Raw genomic sequence first — 23,958 nt, 5'->3', positions numbered from 1 at the left:
TTTCTTGCAGTATTACTTTAGTGCCGTATTGCTTACATATGCATGTTTTGTAATACTTTTATTCTTCTTTTGACTCTGTCATTTAGGTCATTATTGAGTCACTACAATGTTGTTGATCCATCCTCATTTTTTTTCTTCCAATCACAGCCATAGCGGTTTTAAATCACCAATGGCCTCATGGTGAAATCCCTAAGCAGTTTCCTTCCTGCAGTTCAGAATGACGACTGCATCTTTGATGCGTTTAGGTGGTTTAATACGTCATCAATAGCATTATTATTAACTCGACCATGCTTAAAGATATATCCAATGTCTGATTTGTTATTATTACCTATATACCAATCACTACCCTTCGTTATGAGGCTTTTGAAAAGCTCCCTGGTCTTTGTAGTCGAATCTGTGCTTGAAATGCAATACTTGATTGAGGGACCTTACATATGTTGTATGTATGGGGGACAGAGGAAGGGGTAGTAATTCAAAAATCATGTCAACCCCTATTATTTCACACAGTGAGTCAATATAAATTATTATGTGATCTGATAAACAAAGGGTGTGAATACTTATGCAACGACTATATTTTAGTTATTACATTTGTATTAATCTGGGAGAGGCTCTACTCATAGGACTAGCCTGTCCCTCTCTGCTCTGTTTTTAACACTAAATTAAAAACCACCTTTGCCGCCCGGTGCACTTTAGTGTGCCTTATTTTTAGACCGCTGACAGTCTTCCAAGGGCCGGAGACTAACAGATGGGCTGTCTTAAAGCTTCATATGTTCCCAGGTTTTCACCTCCGAGAGACAGGAAACTCACTGGGGAGTGCGCTACAAATAAACGCCCCCCTGCCCTCCCCCTGTATTCCCTCTTTCCTCCCCCTGCCTCTCCTTAACCTCACAACCCACCCAATAAATGTGCCCGTTCTCCAGACATGTCCTGTTTCGCCATCCTCCCCCCTTGCCCCCACCCTGTCACCCAAGGGGGACTTCCCCTCCCCTGCTGCTATCCTTCAGTAAAGCCAAGCTCAGACTCAGAGACAAGCACATCCAAAAGACTCACACACACAAACACTCCCAGAACTGGCTAGCCATAAGACAAAACCACATAGAAACACACTAACCTAGTTAGACCTACTATAACATCCTAGTTGAAATAGCTTCAGCTAAATTACAGAAAATAGGCCTGATTCAGCTGGTGCCAGTAATGAGTCTCTCCTTGGCCTACACAGCTATCATCATCCCCCTGTATAGGCTAACAAATTAACACACCTACCCTGACCTCCTGATCCAACTGCTGACTGGCATACCCTCTAAAATACAATATGAGTGTTGTGTTAGTGTGAGAATATCCCCTCAAATATTTATTGGTTTACATACACAATATGATAAGAACATGTGCACCCAGAGAGAGAACAGAGAGGGGGCCTGTGGCTGTACAGGCTCTATGGGGCGTAGTGGAGTGCCTAGTGCCAGATGAGCTCAGGGGCCCCAGACGGACTGTGCCATGGGTGACAGAGTACAGAGAGACATGCAGTGCTACTTTCCCATTCGCTCTCCCAGCCCGCCCGGCCTGATCACTAAAGCACACTCCCATTCCCTTTCCGTGTCACTGTCATAACAGACCCAATCCCCACAGGCCCCCAGGGAGCCCGCCAATTTGATTACAATGCACCCTAAACTGAGGGGGAAAGCTAAGAGTAGGGAACAAAAGTGCACAGAGAGGGGTGAGGGGAGGGGTTTGATGTGGTGCGCTTTGTGGTGTCACAACTATGATCACCCAGAGGGGAGAGAGAAAGCGAGAGAGAGAGGGAGCGAGAGAGAGAGAGAGAGAGAGAGAGATGGGAACATTTTACAGAGAGGAGAGCGCGAGGAAGGGTTGATGGTGCGACTGAGCTGTCAGTGGTGTGTGTGATTTATAGAGTGTGTTTGTGTCAGCCTCAAGCTGCTGAACGGAGAACATCAGGGTGTAAAAGACCCCATCCTATGTGTTCTCTATGATGGAGATGGAGAAAGAGAATGACAGAGATAAAGAGACCAAGAGAATGACAGAGAGAGAGAGGGAGAGAGAAAGAAAGAAAGAAAAGACCATTACCAAACCACCAGTGTGGTGATGTATGATGTTGATCTAGTGATGTAATCCACATCTTTGTGGTTGATCAAATCAGATCACAGTGTAACTACGTCTCTACACTGTTTAGTGCCAGGAGAACCCACTCAGGGACAATACCCCGGCTCATACGTCACTGTCACCGCCATGACAGTTCCGGGCCTGTTTTGGCATGAGTGGAACGACACCGCACCATACAGCGCTAGTCCTGTACCGCGACAACACTTCTCAGTTAAACTGTCATGTCTGACTAGGTACGATGCTTTGCTCTGTGGAGGCAGACACACAAACAGGGACAGGTTCCAGGAGGAGAGAACTTCTTCCCTTCCTCCTTCCCCCCTCACTCTCTCCTCTCGCTCTCTCTCTCTCTGATAGAATACAAATCATGGAATGTAACAGACAGATAGAGAAGGGATGGAGAGGGTGAGAAGAGAGATAGAATAGTTGATTCAATCCCGATGGATCTCCCTCCTCTTTGTCCCAGCCTTTCTCTCCCACTTCCACGCTGGCCCCTAAATTATTCAATTTCTACCAGACACCTCATCTCTCCGGGCATCAGGGCAGCCATGGTCTCCCTCTCTCTTCATATCACTTAAGTAGGGTTGTTTCATGAGGGGGAGGTTTGTGACAGAATCTCTATGGGGAATGTGTGTGTGGGTATTATACAGGGTGTCATTGGATCTTTAGTAAACAACCCATATTCACAGAGTCCCTTTCAGAGGCGTGTAGCAAATAATGCTTGTGCACACACACACACACACACACACACACACACACACACACACACACACACACACACACACACACACACACACACACACACACACACACCATGGTAAGACGACAGGATGTGAATGTCTTGATTCCCTCAGAAGATTAGCTCACCCCATGTAGAGCGTTTTTCATTTGAATTCACCTCACTCAAATTTGTCTGAGTTTCTTTCGCAGTGCGGGAGTTCGGGAACGAAAACAAAACACACAGAAACAGGTAAACAACTTAAACATGTCCTGGGGCTGAGGATGTGAGGGACGACAGTATGTTCCTGTTCCATCTCCTCAGAGGTCTGCAGGTTGTTCTATGCAGAGGTTGTTCTCACCCCCCCCCCCCCCCCCCCCCCTTTAACCCTCTTTCCAAGCACGACTCAAAATCCCTGTTCTCACCTCAAGTGTTGTTGCTATACAATTAACGTGATTATTGAGCTGAAAAAGACAACACCATTGATACCGTGACAACAGCTTCACACCAATGCCTGATCACTAGACCAGTGTAGGCTACCACAGTGGACCATAGTGTTCTGCGGTGCAGCTCAGACAGACAGGTATGCCAAGCCAGACAGCTGTATCCTGTATGTGGTGCATGCAGTCCCTACACTGCATCTCTCTGAGCTGGCCAATCAACTTGCGGGAGGGAGCGGGGGGCAGTGGGAAAGTGAGGTCTGCAGAGAGCCCCCCTGGTCCCCATTCTAATAACATGGAGCGACACTCTGCACAGCGGGGCAGCTGGGACTCAACCAGACACCGCCACTGGGACACCTAGATCAAATCTTGCCTCCACACTGTGGCACGCCATGGTGATCAAACTAAGGACTCCCCAGCCACCTACACACATATCCAAAAACACATCCTTAGTTCAGAGAGACACACTACAATATTGACACACTGTAGCGTAGCTACGGCAGCGAGCATAGACAAGGACTATTAAAGAAAACACTACTTAGACTCCATAGCGTACGCATTCTAAAACAGACACATTTCCTAACGTGAACATACACGAGGCTAACAAAGACACTGCTCAGTGCACAACTTGTCCAATCAAACAAGGCAGGCCGAGAGATCAGACACTGCATGTTAATCGTGTGCCTTCTCTACTCTTAGACCCAAACCCCAGCTCCTACCATTATAAGAGCATTGTGTGAGAATGCACTACACTCAAATATTCAACACTTTCGGGATGTAGAGGGAGGAGGAATCAACAAACAAACAAGCCAGAGGACCCCCCTACTTCCCTCCCCCCATCCCCTCCCATTCTAAACTGCTGACTGGAGTTAAATATTTACTAGTGCTAAAGGAAATAGTGTACACACATGCCAACAGAGGGGGTGTGCTGGCCTGGGTGGGGAGCGCCAGCGCCCCCCTGAGGGTTGAATTAACCAGCATAGTGTAAAGCTCAGCCATGTGGTCAGCCAATGACAGCAGACCACAGAGGGGTGAGACGGGGAGGTGAAGGCTCTAAGGCACCTGGGGGAGACAAACAACAACCACAAAAAAGCCAAGTCTCTGAAGTTTCCAGTAAAGGAATCCAGATCTGGCAGGCTGGGTATAGCAGTGCTGATCAGGGACAATAAGCATCACTTATTTACCGGCTTACGTCTGTACTATTTATGGGGCACTGGGGAGAGGCACAAAGGACTAGAGGAGAGAGGAGCTGAGAGGGGCTAAAATATGCATGGGGGCTGGTACATGGGACTAGGATAGAGAGAAAGAAAGAGAGGGAGGCAAAAGCAAGAGAGTTCAGAAAAGTAAGGGAGGTGGGGTAGGTGGCCATGAGGGAGAGAGGATGATGCAGTGACGTGTCCCACCAAAGGCTCGTGGGAAGGCTGAAGGATTAAAGGAGGGTGGCCCTGGGTGGGCCCTCAGAGTGCTGGGGTAGGGAACCCCAAGCACGGCACAGCCCAGGCCAGCCATCCATTCAGACCTCATTAAACACAAACACCACAACAACCAGCCTCACCACTAACCTCCACGACCAGCCCACATCCCCCACTCAGACCACTCCATCTCCCCCACTTAGACCTGCTCCTCTTGGGGACAGGCAGAGCGGTGGGCTGGCGGGTGGGGGTGGTTAGTAGGAGTCAATGCTCAGATATGGAACAGGGCCAGGAAATGGAAGAAGGATTCACACATCAGAGGATGCTGCTGTGGCCATGTGAGTGTGGTGTTCCAACTTGGTGATGGAGTGAGTGGTCCTACGTAAAGAAGCTCAGAGAGGAAAATGACTTATTATTGACGGTGTGACCCGGTCAGGAGGGGAGAGTTGTGGCCAGGATGGAAGGAAGGGAGGAAAATGGAGGAGTGTGGAAAGGTGGAGAGGCACGAGGGGGCCGTGCCACACTGTGTGATCGGCTGGTGTTTATCTCTCAGTCGCTCGGCCTCGGGGTGAGGCAGACAGTGACCGACAGGGTCCAGCGCTCCTCCTGCTGCTAAATGGACTGACCGGCCATATGCCCACTGCCGCCGGCCCTACATCACTGTCACGGAAGGGTGGGGGTGGGGGCGGGGGGTCTGGGCAGGGGCTTGAGGGCTCTGTGGACCGGTCAGGAGATTTAGGTCATAGCCCCAAAATGGAGCCATTGATATTATTTGGACATTAAGCTCACAGGAAGCTCACTCCCAGGGCTAGCATACACACAGACCCTCTCCTCTACCATCCACCCTAGTGGAGCGGGAAGGAGCCACATGAGGAAGAGCGGGAGGGAGGGTGTGGTAGTAGCAGGCGGCTGGGTGGACGGGCAGGGCAGAATAACGCTGACCCCAGCTGCCCACTGGACCCACTCTTGAGTGAGTTATACAGAGCTGGGTCCTCCTCGATCTGTCTGGATACTAACGACCCAACATGGCCAGAACCCTGCCAGGACAGGGTGGGAGGAAGGAGAGGAGGGGACGGAGGGAGGGAGGGAAGGAAGTAAACCTGATGAAGGGGAGGGGTGGCTGGATCTGGACATTATTGTGTGTCAGTGTCTTCTGTGTCTAAAACAGAATAAGTTAGTATAAGTGTGGATGTACTAATATATATTGAAGTATGTGGTTGCGCAACGTGGACTCGGGTAGACATAGCATAGTAAACGAAAATCCGGGACACTCAAATTAGTATCATATGTTACATTTGGTATGCAATAATTTGTGAATGTCCATCATCCATTTCGGATGATATGTTACGAATTACAATTCGTATGATATGTTATGAATTGCAATTCGTACTATGTTACGAATTTGCAATATTTAAGATATGTTACGATGTGGCGAACATTAGCTAGGCCAGGGGAAGGGTTAGGAGTTAGGTTAAAGGGTAAAGTTTAGGGTTAGGGAAAAGGTTAGCTAACATTAGCTAGGCCAGGGGAAGGGTTAGCTAACATTAGCTAGGCCAGGGGAAGGGTTAGCTAACATTAGCTAGGCCAGGGGAAGGGTTAGCTAACATGCTAAGTAGTTAGAAAGTAGTAAGCTGCAAAGTTGCTAATTAGCTAAAATGCTATAGCTGTCCGTGATGAGATTAAAACACGCAGCCTTTGGGTTTCTAGACGTTCACGTTATACGCCCACCTATTGACCCCAACCAACCACCCTCCTTTTGTTTTTGCCTTAAGTAACCTTCCTTCTTCTTAACCATACCAATCTCAACATATCACACTTAATGGAGTGTCCCTGATTTTCGTTTACTGTGTTACATCTAGTCTATGAGACCAGGCTGGGTAGTGGTACCCCATCTAAATGATGGCCTCTCACTATGGTAATGGATTCCTGGAAGTGTGTGTGTGCGTCAGGGGAGGTGTGTGTGTGTGTGCGTCAGGGGAGGTGTGTGTGTGTGTGCGTCAGGGGAGGTGTGTGTGTGTGCGCATCAGGGGAGGTGTGTGTGCGTGTGCGCATCAGGGGAGGTGTGTGTGCGTGTGCGCATCAGGGGAGGGGTGTGTGTGTGCGTCAGGGGAGGGGGGTGTGTGTGTGTGCGTCAGGGGAGGGGGGTGTGTGTGTGCGTCAGGGGAGGGGTGTGTGTGTGTGCGTCAGGGGAGGGGTGTGTGTGTGCGTCAGGGGAGGGGTGTGTGTGTGTGTATGCGCATCAGGGGAGGTCGTGTTAGTGCGCGCACCAGAGGGCCTAGCCCAGCTTCTAGACAGAGATTGTACAGTATACTATATCTCTGTCTAGCAGTATAACACTTGCAAGTTATTTGCCGACCTGTGTCTGTGCCTGTTTGGTGATGCTTTCCCACTTCCCGAAGCTATACCCATAATCGGTAGATGGTTCTGATTGGGAGGTCGTTGTCTGCATGGCCGAGCGGTGCCCAGGAAATAATTAAATCCAATTGTTAGATTCTACCACCCCCCTCCAAATCAAAACCAAAACATGGATTCCATGTTGTGTTCTCACTTTGCGCACACACCAGTCTGTGTTTCACACCTGTTTGTCTAGCTAATCAGCCTTGCAATGTGCACCATGCTGCCCCAGAGGGGAAGTAGAGGAAACGTGTGCGTGCAAAGCGAGAACAAAACATTGCCATCCATATGAGCTGTAGATTTTGGGAGGGAGGGAAGCATCTAAACACTGTGTTTCATCGTTTTCTGATCAAACGGCAACGCTCCACCAGAACGGCGACCATTATGGATGTAGCTCCGGACGCAGGACACATGCTGCTACGCAGGTACAGTCATTTGACCATGAGTTATCACCTCGAATGCAGTCGCTATGAAATGCCATTAGACCTCATCTCATTCATGAATTCAATTATTAAATCAGAGGTCTAATATTGGGTTACAAAGAACCCAGCAGGAGAGCTGATTGATTAGCAGTGCACTGGGGTCTAATCATGCCCATAAGGAAGTTACACATTTTCTCTTCAAATCATTAATCAACCATACCACAAAACATGTTCAGGTATACCCTGAGTCCAAGACTGCAATGGAATCCTGGTAGTGAAGACCATAAACCAAGGTAGACAAAACATATTGATAACCTACTTACTCCATTAGGAGCAATTATTATTGAAGTCAGATCATATGATTTCAGATGATATTGGTTGAGTGGTGCCTGGCAGACATGCTGCATGGTGCTGAGAGATGACATCAGTCTGTGTCTATATGTAGTTAGTACTGACCTGGAGCTCAGTCTGAAAGAAGAACTTCTGTGGACACTGGGAGCAGTCGTAGATCTTGTCCTCCTGACCGTGGACGGCAAAGATGTGCTGCTGCAGCTTATTGGCCTGGACAAAGACTGGGGGTGGGGAGAAGGAGAGGGCGTGTTAGATTATTGGTTTCGGATTAAAAAGACCAGTGACAGGGCAGAGCTATGCTAAACAGTGAGCTAGGTTACTGAATGAACTATGGAGGAAAAGTGGGAATCTGTCGCTCTCCGCGCCAATACAGAGGCGAGGGAAAGACACTCATTGCACTAAAACAACAACTTCAACAGCATAAATATAAATATAAAGAGAAAAGAGCGATGACAGGGAGGGGATTAGATATGGAGAGATGGGGAGGCAGCCGGGTTTTTTTCTGTTTTGTTTCAGTAAACTTAAGTTTGCTGTGTGTGTGTGTGGAGAGTCTGAATTATTAACCCTCTCCAAAGGAGCAGCATCCCCTTACTTATTCATAACCCGCACAGGAATAGAGTTAAACTTTTTTAAAAGAGTGTTGTGTACCTGTGGGGGAAGGGAGTGAGGGTGGGGGGAGAACACAACCAAACAACTATTGAGAGGGAGGGAGAGAGAGAGAGGGAGGGAGACGGGGGGGCTGCTTCATGGTCTGAGCTTCTGATGCAGACAGACTAACAGAAACCGACAGACAGACAGACATATAAGCAGGTAGACTCAGCCAGACAGCGAGGGATTGGGATGTCCAATTGATAGAGAAACATACAAAAAAGCAGACAGACAGACAAGCAGGAAGTAAGAGAACAGGCAGGAGACAATGGATAAAGACAGACAACATTTAGTCTCAGCTGCGGTCAGCCATGTCTGTGTCTCAGTGTCTATAATGATTTCTGACTCCCACAGCGGAGCTGGAAGTCCAATGTGACTTTGAGCCTGCTGCCTGGAGAGGCCTGGCTGCTTAACTCGGAGGACACGTACAGAGGGCCTTTAAAACAGCCGGACGGCCACAGAGGATTAGTTACCCTCCTCTTTCAACCTGCTCTTTATTCTCTGACCTCTCAGGGCCTTTCTGATCCGGGGCACATCAGACACAGGGGACCACGGCCAAGCCTGAAGAACCTTGAGCCGCTCTGCTTGGCCTGAAAGTCTTGGCTACACCTGGCCAGCCCGGTGCCGGTTCCCTGTGATGGTCGCTGTGACGGAATCATGCCGACTGTGGCTGGGCTAGTCTCTGTGCTAGGCCAACCCTGCCCTATGACTATGGCTGTGAATGAGTGGAGCTGACCGTGTCACAGGGAGTCTGGCCTACTCAAGGGGTACATCGACTCTAACTTTCTCATCAGCACGACAGGACTGTTAAAGGACCTGAGTTCTCCATCTCAAAAGCACAGAGTTGACCTCTGTGGAACATGTCTGCTAGGTCTACTTGGCTATTTGTCATAATATTTTCACCTTCTTGCACAATGGACTTGATTCCAATATGTGGAGTGAGTTTTTTCTATCTTGGCTAATTACTACATGGACTACCATGTCTTTCCTGAGACAGGACTTCTCTCCAACCCAACTCTTTACCTCCCACTGAACTGATCGTTAATACAGTTCAATTCAGTAGTGGAGGAGGAGGGCTGCATGTTACCACAGGAGGGGTTATAGGGTGGAAGGTATGGAGAGAGGAATAAGGAGATGGAGAGGATTTATCTGGGTCAATGTATTAGCATCTCTGCTATTCAATGGGCGACAAAGTGCAGTGCAACTTTGTGTGAGGGCCTTCAGATCTAGTGGAACATGTGTTCATATCGTGTCTCTGTGTGTATGTTAATGTTGGTCAGACACTCAAGCACCTTGACTGCCCTCCACCTGGCCCCCCTCTGAGGCCCCACACCGACCCCTCACCTGTGAAGCAGACGGGACACTTGAAGGTGCCGCCCATGCCCTCGAAGCTGTGCTCGATCAGGTGACACAGGAGCTTGGCCGGAGAGTCAAACATCTGGTTACACAGCTTGCACTCGTGATTGATGCCTTCCTCTGCAAAAGAAGAACACACCATACAACAAGGAGGGTCAGAAAGTGAAGGCGGGGATAAACATATTATACACACACATTATCGTCAAACACACACACACACACACTCTCACTCATACACAGACACAAAAGGAAAAGTGTAAGCTCATGTACAGGTAAGTTTGTGTACTAAAGTATAGCAGTTCAATTCAATCATTGCCTCTCTCCTGCCTGTCTGCTCATGCTGCAGCACGTTGCACAGCTCCAACACATGCCTGTCCCTCTGCCTTGGCCACAATGTCCCTGTCACAGAGCCCAGAGAGGGATACCATGATCCTGCACTAACAGGTCCAGTCTGAATCCTACTGAGAGAGGGCTGTCCGTCCTTCCTTGCGTCTTTCCCTCCATCCTCTCCAGATCTGGCCTGTGTGACCGGCCCGCTCCCCCCCTCCCCTTCTCCCAGTGCCTCTTCTCTCCCGGCCGGTAATTGCCTGCCACCCCCAGTGGTCTGGGCTATGTGCCCTCCCCCTGCTCGCCGCTCTATTTTAAGCCTGCATGAATGCCATCAGCGGCCCCCTCCGCCGTGGGACAGATGAAAGGTGGGCGTTGGGTCCTGGCTGGGTGCCTACGCTCCCGTCTTATCGGCCGAGCGTCACACAGGACCGAGCCGCGCCCGCGTCATCATATTGCCTCCACTGCGCCCCAATCCTAGCCCCTCGCTGAGTCCCGAACCGTGGAAGACACCGCCGCCGGTCTCTGTCCCCCCTAATGGCAGTCTCCCCTGCCGTCCCACCACAGACAGCCTCCCCCCCATGCCCCGAGGTGCCCCGCTGCTCAGCAACAGGGGCACGCAGGGTTGATAAAGTCTTCAATCAAACATCCCTGACACCCCCATGACCCCCCCCCCCCCCCCCCCCATACCCAAACCACCTTCACTGATTCCAATCTCCTCTCTGTCTCAAAGGCCTCCACAAGGGTGACTTAATCCCTGTCTGAATGGCTAGGGGAAGGAGGGGGGTGTGGGGGCTGGGTGCGGACGGGGCTTAGGGGGATTGGCGAGGGCACTCCTTTGCTCTGCCCGTCCCCGCTGCTGCTTCCTCAAAGACATCACGTTTGGGTGGGATGCCTTTCGGTCCCAAACCACACTGAGATGGAGGTTGATTACCATTTAAAATATTAAATTGAGGTAAGATTGAAGCAGCAGGTGAAATTTCTCATGAACCCAGAGACACAGAGAGAGATTCCCTCAGAACTGTCTTTGAGAGAAAACCCTAGAGCCACAACCACAATCAACAGCATTAACTGACCAATAGAATCCTGACCTACAAACACCAACTAACCAATAGAATCCTGACCTACAAACACCAACTGACCAATAGAATCCTGACCTACAAACACCAACTGACCAATAGATCTAGCCTACAGGTCCAAAAGTGAAAACCAAGGTGAAATGAGGGTTATGTATGGGAGACATCGGGAGAATTGAAGGCAACTATGAGTAAAGAGAGAACAGAGCTCAGTACAGAGAGCAGGGGGATAATTGGGCTGTCTGACAAGGGCCGGGGGCGCAGAGTGAGGGGGCCCAAAGCGTTTTTCTGTGTGTGTCCTACGAAAGTAATGTATTTTCTATGACAAATACAGTGGTTTTGATCAGTGAGTGGGGAGTGTACTCTGTCTGTCCTCCCTTTCAGAGCGTGGAGGGAGGGCTGGTGAGCCGTGCACTGACAGGCACAAAGCGGACTGGGGCTGGGTCGGTTTGGGCTGTGTGTGTGTGTGTGTGTGTGGGGGAGGGAACCATGGAGAGATGACAGGACCCTGAAACATCCTGATGGCCCGCTTTGTGTCTGAGAGAGCATTTGATCCGCGAGACGGTCACACAGCTGCATGGCTGCTGCCCCGGGAGGCCCACGCTGGGGCAGGATGGGAGGGAAGGAGAGCAGAGGTTTGGTGAAGGTGAGTCCTATTAGTTTCACTAAACTAGAACACAAAACCAAACTATATTCAACTTGCAGAAAGTGCATAACATATACAGTAATTACTCCTGTACTACACTGCTATTAAATCACTGATGCAGAATATCATACATACATCCCTTATTAGTGGTTGATCTCTTTGCCATTCTATGACTATTAGACTACTAGCACCAACCGGTTCAATTGATTAACCACAAGTAAGAGGTTTCCAGACTTGGCACGTTAGATGAGTGTAGGCATGTTTGGTAGTAGCATCATATAGAGCAGTCATTAGTACGGCAGAAGGGAGAGGTTAAATAGCCACAGGACATTTCATCCTTCAAAAGGCCCCACTTCAGCTATCTGTATCACAGATCAGACACGGAGAACAGGAAGAAAGAGTAGGAAAGAAAAGAACGGGGAAAAACACTGATCTGTTAAGAGGCTTGATCAGTATGCAGAGTGAAGAGAAGAAGAGAGAGTGTGTGAGGGCGAGATAAATGTTCTCCCGGTCTCTCTAACTCCGATTGAGAGGGGAAAAAAACCTTCCCCACCTCCTAAGGTATGCACCATCTTAATTGAGAAATGGCATGACGCCGCCACATATACGCAGAATTACTGATGAAGGCTTGCCAGGACACTAATGGGAAAGAGAGAGGGAGTGAGACAGAGGGAGAGCGAGAGAGAGACAATGTGAGACATGGAAAGGGGATGGGAGAGTGAGGAAGCGAGAGGGGAGAAGAAAGAGCGATACAGGGAAAGAAAGAAGGTAAAGGAATACAGACTGAGGTGGATAGAGAGATTGAGGGCCTTGCAGCAACGGAGAAAGGAAAGGTGTGAAGAAACAATATTTATGTATTATTCCTAAATTGTTATTCCACCAACTGAACAGGATTCTTATCCTGCACAAACACTGCTACGGCATGGCGGCTGCCTCTGTTGCTGCTTAGCCAATGTGCTTCCAGCTAATTGACCAGAGGGAGCCAGGTGGCGCCCTGACTCACAACCCTCCCCGGGGACAGTCCCGTCTACACAAGCCCCCCCCCCCCCCCCATCACCTCCCCCTCACCCACCCACAACACCCTGCAGCGTGCACTGGCACACAAATGAGCTCCTTGGTTGGGAGCTGGGCCTCCCCAGGGCCCCGGCCCCACTCCCCTCGCCCTGCGGCCTAAAACCTGGCCTGGCGATTGATGGCAGGGACGGCAAGAGATACACCAGGGGAGAGCAGAGGGAGGGAGGGGGGCAGGAGGGCTGAGTGGTTGAGGGGGTGAGATGGAGGTGCTTGGCTCCTCTAGGGGGCTAGCTCAAGGTGTGTTGCCATGGAAACACAGAGGGAGAGGAGGGAGAAACGGAGGCATTCTGAGCTTGACCCATGGTGGTGGGGCGGCAATGTGGGCCAGAGTATACACACACACACACACCTGCTGCAAAGCTGGAGGGGTCCCAAGAGCTCTCCACCTCTACTCTTCCTCTCAGACACACACAGAATGCTGCAATGCTGAGGTGATCCCTGGAGCTCCTAACACCCACACATAGACTCTCACGCGCCTTCACTCAATCTCTCTCTGACACAAACATCTTGTTTACACACAAACAAACTCTCCGTCTGCCAGTCCGTCCATCAGTCATCACTATTCACTACTCTACTATCACCAGTTTAGTGACTCTGCTAGTGACTATCCCTCTCTATTCTTCTCTTCATTCCTCTCCCTCTCTCCTGGCCACGGCTCTGGTTCACACGTTTCCTATTATCTGTAGTAAATATTTCCGGAGCGCACTCTCCGGCGGCCAAGCGTGATGGAGTCTCCGGCTCCAGATATTTTTGGCAGACGTGGACAGCATATGGAGCTGACCAGCTTGGAATCTCCTATCAGATTACATAACAGTAGGATGCTGGATCTCTCCACCCCGTAGAAACCAACCTTCATGCAAACAGACAAACTCTCCTTCCAAAGCACACTAGATAATCACAGTTCTTCCCCCCTCACTCACTCTATCATCTCCCCCTCCTCTCACCAACTCCCTCCATCAAAATTATTGTAAAAACTCTGCTATTCCTTGACACTAGGAGGTTCCTCAGAGGAGGAAGGGGAGGACCATCCTCCACAGTAAATGTCAGAAAAATGTAAATAGTGAAACTAACTGTTTTGCAATGAAGGTCTACAGTAGCCACAACAGCACTGTAGGTTAGCACCTCCTCTGGGTACATTGACTTCAATACAAAATTTAGAAGCCTCATGGTTCTCACACCTTCCATAGACTTACACAATAATTACGACAACTTCCGGAGGACATATTTCAACCTATCAGAGCTCTTGCAGCATGAACTGAAGTTGTCCACCCAATCAAAGGATCAAATAATTAATCTAGTACTGAAAGCATAAACTACAGCTAGTGAGTACCGCAGCGCATAAAATGTGGTGACGAGTTGACTCGTCAAGAAAGACAATACAGTGGCTTGCGAAAGTATTCACTCCCCTTGGCATTTTTCCTATTTTGTTGCCTTACAACCGGGAATTAAAATATATTTTTTGGGGGTTTGTATCATTTGATTTACACAACATGCCTACCACTTTGAAGATGCAAAATATTTTTTATTGTGAAACAAACAAGAATTATCAAAAAATAAAAAAAACTTGAGCGTGCATGACTATTCACCCCCCCAAAGTCAATACTTTGTAGAGCCACCTTTTGCAGCAATTACAGCTTCAAGTCTCTTGGGTTATGTCTCTATAAGCTTGGCACATCTAGCCACTGGGATTTTTGCCCATTCTTCAAGGCAAAACTGGTACAGCTCCTTCAAGTTGGATGGGTTCCGCTGGTGTACAGCAATCTTTAAGTCATAACACAGACTAGGCCATTCCAAGACATTTAAATGTTTCCCCTTAAACAACTCAAGTGTTGCTTCAGCAGTATAATTAGGGTCATTGTCCTGCTGGAAGGTGATTCTCCGCCCCAGTCTCAAATCTCTGGAAGACTGAAACAGGTTTCCCTCAAGAATTTCCCTGTATTTAGCGCCATACATAATTTCTTCAATCAGTTCAACCTGTTTTTTCTTCAACCAGTTTTTCAGTTCCTGCCGAGGAAAAACATCCCCACAGCATGATGCCACCACCACCATGCTTCACTGTGGGGATAGTGTTCTCGGGATGATGAAAGGTGTGGGGTTTGCGCCAGACATAGCATTTTCCTTGATGGCCAAAAAGCTACATTTTAGTCTAATCTGACCTGAGTACCTTCTTCCATATGTTTGGGGAGTCTCCCACATGACTTTTGGCGAACACCAAATCTGTTTGCTTATTTGTTTCTTTAAGCAATGGCTTTTTTTTCTGGCCACTCTTACGTGAAGCATAGCTTTGTGGAGTGTGCGGCTTAAAGTGGTCCTATGGACAGACACTCCAATCTACGCTGTGGAGCTTTGCAGCTCCTTCAGGGTTATATTTGGTCTCTTTGTTGCCTCTCTGATTAATGCCCTCCTTGCCTGGTCCATGAGTTTTGGTGGGCGGCCCTCTCTTGGCAGGTTAGTTGTGGTGCCCTATTCTTTCCATTTTTTAATAATGGATTTAATGGTGCTCTGTGGGATGTTCAAAGTTTCTGATTATTTTTTATAACCCAACCCTGATCTGTACTTCTCCACAACTTTGTCCCTGACTTGTTTGGAGAGCTCCTTGGTCTTCATAGTGCCACTTTCTTGGTGGTGCCCCTTGCTTAGTGGTGTTGCAGACTCTGGGGCCTTTCAGAACAGGTGTATATATACTGAGATCATGTGACACTTAAATAAAGTCCACCTGTGTGCAACTAATTATGTGACTTCTGAAGGTAATTGATTGCACCAGATCTTATTTAGGGGCTTCATAGCAAAGGGGGTGAATACATATGCACGCACCACTTTTCCGTTTTTAATTTTTATTTTATTAAACTTTTTTTTTTTTTTCTCACTTCACCAATTTGGACTATTTTCTGTATGTCCATTACATGAAATTCAAATAAAATCTATTTAATTTACAAGTTGTAATAAATCTATTTAAATTACAGGTTGTAATGCAACAAAATAGGAAAACGCCAAGGGGGATGAATACTTTGCAAGGCACTGTAGTTTAACCATTTTTAACAAATTAATATCTTAAATGGAGGAGCAAGAGAGAGAGAGCGATAGCTATATTCCGTCTTTTTTTCCCACTTTCACTTAGCTAGCAAATGCAGCTAGCTAGGTTAGCCTACTCAAACACCCGGCTCAAACAGAGGGATGCTATGTTACCTAGCTGGCTATTCAACACTGGAACTCTTCCAAGTCAAGGTAAGCTTTTGGTTTTACTAATTTATTACCACCGGGGCCCGCCGGTGTAACTGCTAAACTGCTTACTGACTGTACTGCATGATTGTAGCGGGTTTACTAACATGTTAATTCTATTAGCTATGTTGACTATGACATTACTTTAGCTAATATGGTGACAACGACTTAGGCTGTGTGTAACAGTTATGATATGAAGGTTTGGCTTGGAAAGGTTGTTTCGGTTGGTTACAGACAGCTGATGTGTTGTTCACGGAAGTCCATAAGCAAAGGGAAAAGGTGAGAAGAGCGGGTAGATACAAACAACTTGTTGCATTCCTTATCGTATGTGGCTATGAAAGTGAACTGTTTGTGTGTGATCAGGGGTGTATAAACAGAAGCAAACGGTCCAAAATGGGGATAAACATTCCTGAATTAGTCCAACAGAAACTCTTGTTTGCAACTGTTAGACTAATGATTACACCCTAGATCAGCTAAATGCAGGCAAGAGTGTGCAAGGCGATATTGAATGTGTCACTGTCTGTCACCTCAAATCTTTCTCTCAACCTGTGTGCACCTATGTTGTAAACTTTCATTTATAGGCTAGGTTGTAGCAACCTCATGATGGGTAGAAGGAACATTTGAGTATCATGTAGTAGTCTAAACCTATCAATGTTACATTGAACTGGGTGAATTGAATATGAATGGCAGTCATCCAATATGCTTTAATAGAAATAAGGCCATACTCAAAAAAAATGATCATCCTCACTCATCTTAAACTGTACCGACCGCCACTGCTTGACACGCTTTTGGCGAGCTTGTGACCTAAAGACTGGTGTACTTGGGGAACAGTGGGAAAATGTCCACCATGATAGGTGCACAATGTTCGGGTCCCAAGGTTTTCCATTCTGATTGGGTCTGTTGACACACTGTAAGGTCAAATGGACCAAACTGCTCACTCTGAACTGCAGAACAGAAGCCATAGTACAAAAGCCTCTGTGACTGGAATCCCTCATCTCCAAGATCCCCCTCATCTCTGACAAGGTCCTCAATAACCCTGCTAGTCCTATTCTACTGAACTACTAACCACTACTCTTTTTTCCTCAGACCAACTCCCCACCTCCAACCAATCACATCTCATCCCTCCTCCCCAACACCTGGGCTCCACCAATCAAGTTTAGGCAGTAGTCCCGTGCCCCCTGCCCAGCAGCCCTGGCCGCCCGCTGTCCATCCAGGCCTCTCTCCCTGGGAGAGCTGCTTCTCATTTCCCCCCCACACACACAGATAAAGAGGCAACACACAGAGACACAGGCAGGGACCCCCCAGCCAACGCCAGAGAAATGGGAAATAATCAACTAAATAAGCCTGGAAGTGCTGCGTGTCCTCGGCTTACACCTAGCAGCCTATATGGTGACAAGATGATTATGTTTAGGGATCTTGAGAACACGTCAAAAATAATGACAGCCACATGAAAGAAAAAAAACTGCAAATCAAAAAATAAATTATATGTCATTTTAAATCTCAGGGACGAAAAATATATATATTTTTTAAATGTACGTGCACAAGTCCAGTGAAATGCCTTTCTTGCATGATCCAAACCCAACAATCAATAATCTGTCAGAGCTAGGTTAAAGCGAGAGGGAAAATATGGAAATTATATTTTCAAATGCCAGACTTACACAATAACAACACCAGACAGCCAAGACGGATTGTTATGAGTGGGGAGTATAATGTATGCACAGATATTTGTGTTTTGAATGTTAATTGAATGCTCAGAAGTGCCCATGTGGGAATAGTTCTAATCAGTGCACCAATAAAACTGCCATATGATCTTTATAAGTCTTTATAAGTGCAAGTCACTCCCAGGGCCTCCATTTATTTCAAGTGGTGCTCTACATCTTCCCTCCTCTACCTTTTACTGACCCCATCCATATGTTTCCATATGCCTCTGTCTTTTAGCCCACATTATCAGCCCACAGCCTGTCCTTAAAGGCTGCAGATAGACCACATGATGAGACACTGACACACAGGCCCCACATAACACCTTAGTTATAATTAAAAGGTGCTATTTGGGAACATACACTGAATGCACAAAACATTAAGAACACCTGCTCTTTCCATGACACAGACTGACCAGGTGAATCCAGGTGAAAGCTATGATCCCTTTTTGATGTTACTTCTTAAATCCTCTTCAAACCAGTGTAGATGAAGGGGAGGAGACAGGTCAAAGAAGGATTGTTCAGCCTTGAGACATGGATGTGTCCCGTTCAGACGTGTATGTATGCCATTCAGAGGGTGAACGGGCAAGACAAAATATTTAATTGCCTTTGAACGGGGTATGGTTGTAGGTGCCAGGCGCACAGGTTTGTGTGTGTCAAGAACTGCAACGCTTCTGCTTCCCAGCTTCCCTGTGAAACGCTTTCGACACCTTGTCGAGTCCATGCCCTGACAAACTGAGGCTGTTCTGAGGGCAAAAAGGGAGGGGTGCAACTCAAAATTAGGAAGGTGTTCTTAATGTTTGGTATACTCAGTGTATGTTCTAACTGACATTATTAACTGGGTGGTTCGAGCTCTGAATGCTGATTTGCTGACAAACGTGGTATATCAGACTGTATACCACGGGTATGACAAAACATGTATTTTTACTGCTCTAATTATTTTGGTAACCAGTTTATAATAACAATAAGGCACCTCAGGGGTTTGTAGTATATGGCCAATATACCACGGCTAAGGGCTGTTTCCAGGCACTCCGCGATGCGTCATGCTTAAGAACAGCCCTTTGCCGTGGTATATTGGCTATATACCACCCCCCGTGCCTTATTGCTTAATTAACCGTCAGCCAACATCACTCTCTCCAGTGGAAGGCATTGTGACTCTGTGGTAGTTCCCACTGAGAGCAGCAACACAAATCATCATAACCCATCCAACCAGGTTACCAAGCGCTTCTGTTCTGTATCTACAGCTGATCACCATGGCAACAACAATTGACTGTAACCTGTAATCAAGGCTGGTGTGAATAATGTGTTCCTTTTTATACAGTTATCTGTGTGACTGGAGCTTTCTCTGGCCATTGCTGGCAAACACAGCTGTTTCTGAGATTGAGGGACAAGGTTTTCAGAACAGATCTGTGCCAAAACACTGCAAAACTAAGAATCTGTAATAAGGAGACAACTAAACGAAGGAAAATATGATGGTTATTTTACTCATTGATATTGCTCATACAAAATGCACTGCTGTCTAGCATACACCCGCTGATCTAACCTGCTGCCCACAGACTTCAAGGTGAAACTCAGCACTTATTCCATGCTCAAGACTCAACTTTAATAGTTGCAACACACATACAGAATATATCTACACAAACACACCCATCACAGATTGCTACTTGAGGTGACTGAAGATTATGTAGATAGTGTAATTAGGAGTGTTGTAAATGGTGGTATAGGCTTCTGCCTGGCTGCTGCTGGCCTGTGTTTCTGGACAGCCCTGGTCTGAGAGAACCTTATTGAATCTGAGGCCTGGCTGCTGCTGGCCTGTGTTTCTGGACAGCCCTGGTCTGAGAAAGCCATATTGAATCTGAGGCCTGGCTGCTGCTGGCCTGTGTTTCTGGACAGCCCTGGACTGAGAGAACCTTATTGAATCTGAGGCCTGGCGCTGTGGGCTGGCGCTGTGGGCTGCTAGAGAGGCAAGGCACCTGACCGGACTCACAACTAACACCACTGGTCATCAATCTTCACAAGGCGCTATACTACCCTCACTAGCTGCAAGAGATGGTCTGTAGTAGTATAGTATTCAAACACATTTTGCACAAAGAGACACACTGTTGATCATTAACATAGTGGTGGTGGACCATCACTACACTGAAGACAGCTTCATCTGAGAGAATGTTTCCCTGTACTGCCATGGCCTTCAACAGAGCATATCACACAGCCAGGCCAACAATGCCACTGCACTGTGTGTATTGGTGTGTGTGTTTCCACATTTGTTCATTTCTGTGCTTTTATGTGTGTATTTCTAATCCTACCATGCTGTGGTGCATGTGTGTGTGTGTGTGTGTTCATCTGTATACATGTGTGTATGCATGTGAATGCCTAATCCTACGCCCCTGGGTGCACTGGGGGGGTTTATCCACGGTAGATCTCCCAAATGCGGCTAAAAAGCAATCTCCATGAACCATTCCACAACAATTTCTCATTGTCATCTCTTCCCTAAGGGAGATGACAGATTCCTGGGACTTAATTTCCTGTCCCCCACCCCCAGCCCAACTCTCAGCTGTGAGGGGAAATAATCACAAACAACAACCCCAACGGCAGCAGATTTGAGCGATCACACAGATATGCAAAAGACATCCCAACCTACTTTGTAGCTAGCGATCGGCAGCCAGGGTCGTGTGTGTGCCTGCCGCCCTGCTCTTCCCTTTGTGTTGTTCCTTTTTCATTAAAACACCAACTCAGCCTTTGGCCGGCTGGTTGTGAATTATCTGGCCGCCAAGGAGGGGGTGAAAGAATCTGAGCAAATATGAGAAAGCAGCAGGATGCTAATAATGCACCTCCTGCTGTTCAAGTTAACCTGCAAATGTGTCCATCTGGGGGGGGGGGGGGGGGGGGAAGAAGAGAGAGGACGTAGAGAAAAATAGAGCGATAGAGGAGATAACTATATACCAGGGGAAATCTGGGGGAAAATGGAGACAGACAATTAAAGGAATTCTTTATTAAATGATTTTGGGGGGAGGGGGGTGTCAAACTGAGACCAAGGTTTCCTTTACAGATGCACCACGAATTACATAGAGTACAGAAAAATACACACATCAAAATATAAATACAAAATCCAAGCACAATTTTATTATTTATTTAATTCCCATCCAGTACAATGCCTTGGCAACATTGATTCCCTCATGTCAATAAAGCGATAACATCTGAGAAAAAGAGTGATGTAGAGAGAGAGAGAGAGATGGTCTCTGGCTGAGTGCCTGCTCTGTGGCCGTAATAGTGAGTGGAGCAGTAGGAGTGACCTTGGCTGTCCCGCCCCCTGCCCTGAGCCCAACTGTGCGTTGCCTCTGGATGTTCCACACTGGGCCGGGCGGCACCGAGCCAAGCCTAGCCAAACCCCACCACGCTGGGCTGTGCTCAGGCCCTCCATGCCCGGCCCATGGTAACACTCTACATCAGCACACCACTCACAGATAGACATCCCAGCACACACACTAAACAGACACACACACTAAACAGACACACACACCACAGACACACACACTAAACAGACACACACACCACAGACAGCGCATCCATTCTCCACCCAAAAAAGCATAAAAATACTGCAGCTTTAATGAAGACACTAATAATTTGTAGGTCATGCGTGTGAACCTCTGCCAGAAGCATCAACTGTTACAACCCTCCCTCTGTCTCTTCACGAAGCGTGTATGTTGGCTGGTGTGTGTTCGCAGACTCTACTGTTATGGTTTGGAGGGAAAGGGGAGAAAAATGTAAAACGGAACCAAGTCCAGACAACAGAACAAGACGACTTGTTGAAAAGTAAGAAAATCAATATACCAAATGTAATTGGTCATCCTAAACTCTACTCTCTGTCCCCCATAACTTTGATATATTTTATGATGTGAGAGAGGAACTCAACTCACAACTCCTATCAATTGGAGATCATACTGGGAACAGAGCCGGAAAGGAAATTGCTGCCAATCATGGCTCCTACATGTGAGGGCATATCGGTGTGTGAGACTGAAATAATTCTACAGCAATTCAAAGGAATCAGAGCAGGCACAAATACCTGTAGAGCATGGTGGCAAACCGGTGTGATCAGTGTGACCAGAGCCAAGAGAGCTCTGTAATACCAGGAAGAGAAGCGTTCGTTTCTCTGAAATAAAACCACAAATGGCTGTCCCTCCTACAGTGCAGAGCACTTTGCTCCCAACAATTTGATGTCAGAGAAAGGAGGAACATTTTTACATTCACATTTTAGTCATTTAGCAAACACTTTTATCCAGAGCGACTTAGTTAGTGCATTCATCTTAAGATAGCTAGGTAAGACAACCATATCAGTCATAGTAAGTACATTTTTCCTCAAAAAAGTAGTAGGAAAAGACAAGTGTATTAAGGATGCTCTTAAATGCCCTTCTCCCCTGGAACTCATTCTCCCAGAATTCATAGCTCTACTTTGTTTGTGAGTTAGTGTAGCAGCAGAGCCTTTTAAAAGCATCTCGTTGTGAGCATGATTCCCAAATGAGTCTGGGATTCCGCACTGATAGGGGCAGAAAGAATTCAAGCCTAACTAGCAGCAGTGTGGAGCGGAGTGCAGGACATAACAGAACATAGGCAATCAGTCTGCAGAGGCACCAGAGTTCACACTGGCCACAGGGTGAGACTGCACCAGTGATACACACAGCTTACCACCCAGCCCCCAAGCCCTGCCTGCCTGCCTCACCCGGCACTGTGTACTAACGGCACCACTTAGCAGCCAGACAGGGGCTCCTAACCAGGGCTGTTTGAAGGTTATCTGTGGTATAAAGCAACACACTAATATTAATATCAGTGTGTCAAGGATGCAAGTTATTAAAGATTACTAAGCATTATGAGGTCATGTGAAGGGAGACCTTCCCCTGGGGGAGACATCAAACAAGATGTTCATAGACCCCCAGTCAAAATAAATCAATATTAATGCACACACATCCACAACAAAGGACGCTATGTCAGCGCCCCCATTTAGAGGACGCTTTTTCATCTTAACTTTGCCTCCCTCTTTCTCTCTACTTTCCCCCCCATAGAAGGAGGGAGGAGGAGGGGGAAGAGGCTGTTTATCCCCCTAAGCAAGCTCATGTGTCCCAGCTAAGAGGCCCTCAGTCAAATCAAAGGCTCTCCCGCCATGCCAGGGCTAATGTGGTGTCACCTACACACTGAGGCTGACAACCAGGTAGATGTAGGGAGGCAGTAGGTGGAGGGGCTACTATTCCTCATCCTCCTACTTCCTCTCTGTACCTGACTGTCGAACGGGTCTGTCTGGGTCTGTGTCTCCAGAGCTGCACAGTGACTGCAGACAGGGAGAGTAAAGGCGTCTGTATGCTTCCCAGCCGAAACAATTCAAAAATGACGCCATTTTGAGACTAAGATCTCCTCTGCAAAATAAAAATAAAAATCTATGACAGATTTCTTGAGTTCTCTCAGATTAATTCTGACTAGTTTGAGGAAGTGTATACTGGCGTGTATACGGCATCTCAAAATGGACAAACAGTACTATTGTTCTTGTTTTTTCAAGCAAACGTCTTTTAAGAGAGTATGTGAGCACACTCGTTCGGTTTGCCTAGCAGAGTTCGGCTAGGCGCCAGCCCAACTGAAGCATGCTGACGCCTTAAGTGGCTGTAAAATGTCAGAGGGGGGATTTGGAGTCTTTTCCTTAGACTCTAAGAGAATCAAAGTGTCACAGGCACCAAATCCCATCTGAATGCCTCCATCCTGTTCTGGTGGATTCTGTGGCTTTGGACTCTGTGAAAGAAGTGAAATAAGTTCCTAGAAAAGTACCTAGATTACACTTACCATGAACTTCTGATGACCTTGCAAGTGAAGGAATTAACAACTTTACTGGTACAAATACAATAGTGACAGAAAGGACCTGTCTACAAATATGTCTTTAGTGTGCCCGTCCAACAGCGTATGCAATTTTTAAATTGCACACATTAACATACATTACACACACATGACCACAAACACATTATGCAGAGATAACAGCTGGAGCTGCATTCAACGTGAGGGCAGAGGGGGAGCCTGTGCATAATATCA

The 23,958-nt window shown here is 47.4% G+C and overlaps 1 protein-coding gene across 1 annotated transcript in view; it reads right to left on the bottom strand.

Moving 5' to 3' along the window:
- LOC120066224 (zinc finger protein 423-like) overlaps window positions 1-23,958 on the bottom strand; it is a 139,684-nt gene that overhangs the window by 4,325 nt on the left and 111,401 nt on the right. The window contains exons 6-7 of the mRNA XM_039017435.1: window positions 9,845-9,976; window positions 7,958-8,073 (exon numbers count right to left, since the gene is read on the bottom strand). Coding sequence (XP_038873363.1) covers window positions 7,958-8,073; window positions 9,845-9,976 — 248 coding nt within the window. The remainder of the gene's footprint in view (window positions 1-7,957; window positions 8,074-9,844; window positions 9,977-23,958) is intronic.

The sequence above is a fragment of the Salvelinus namaycush genome, chromosome 21 (assembly GCF_016432855.1).
Source record: "Salvelinus namaycush isolate Seneca chromosome 21, SaNama_1.0, whole genome shotgun sequence".
NCBI classification, from domain to species: domain Eukaryota; kingdom Metazoa; phylum Chordata; class Actinopteri; order Salmoniformes; family Salmonidae; genus Salvelinus; species Salvelinus namaycush.
This window is presented reverse-complemented; position numbering and strand designations above follow the sequence as displayed.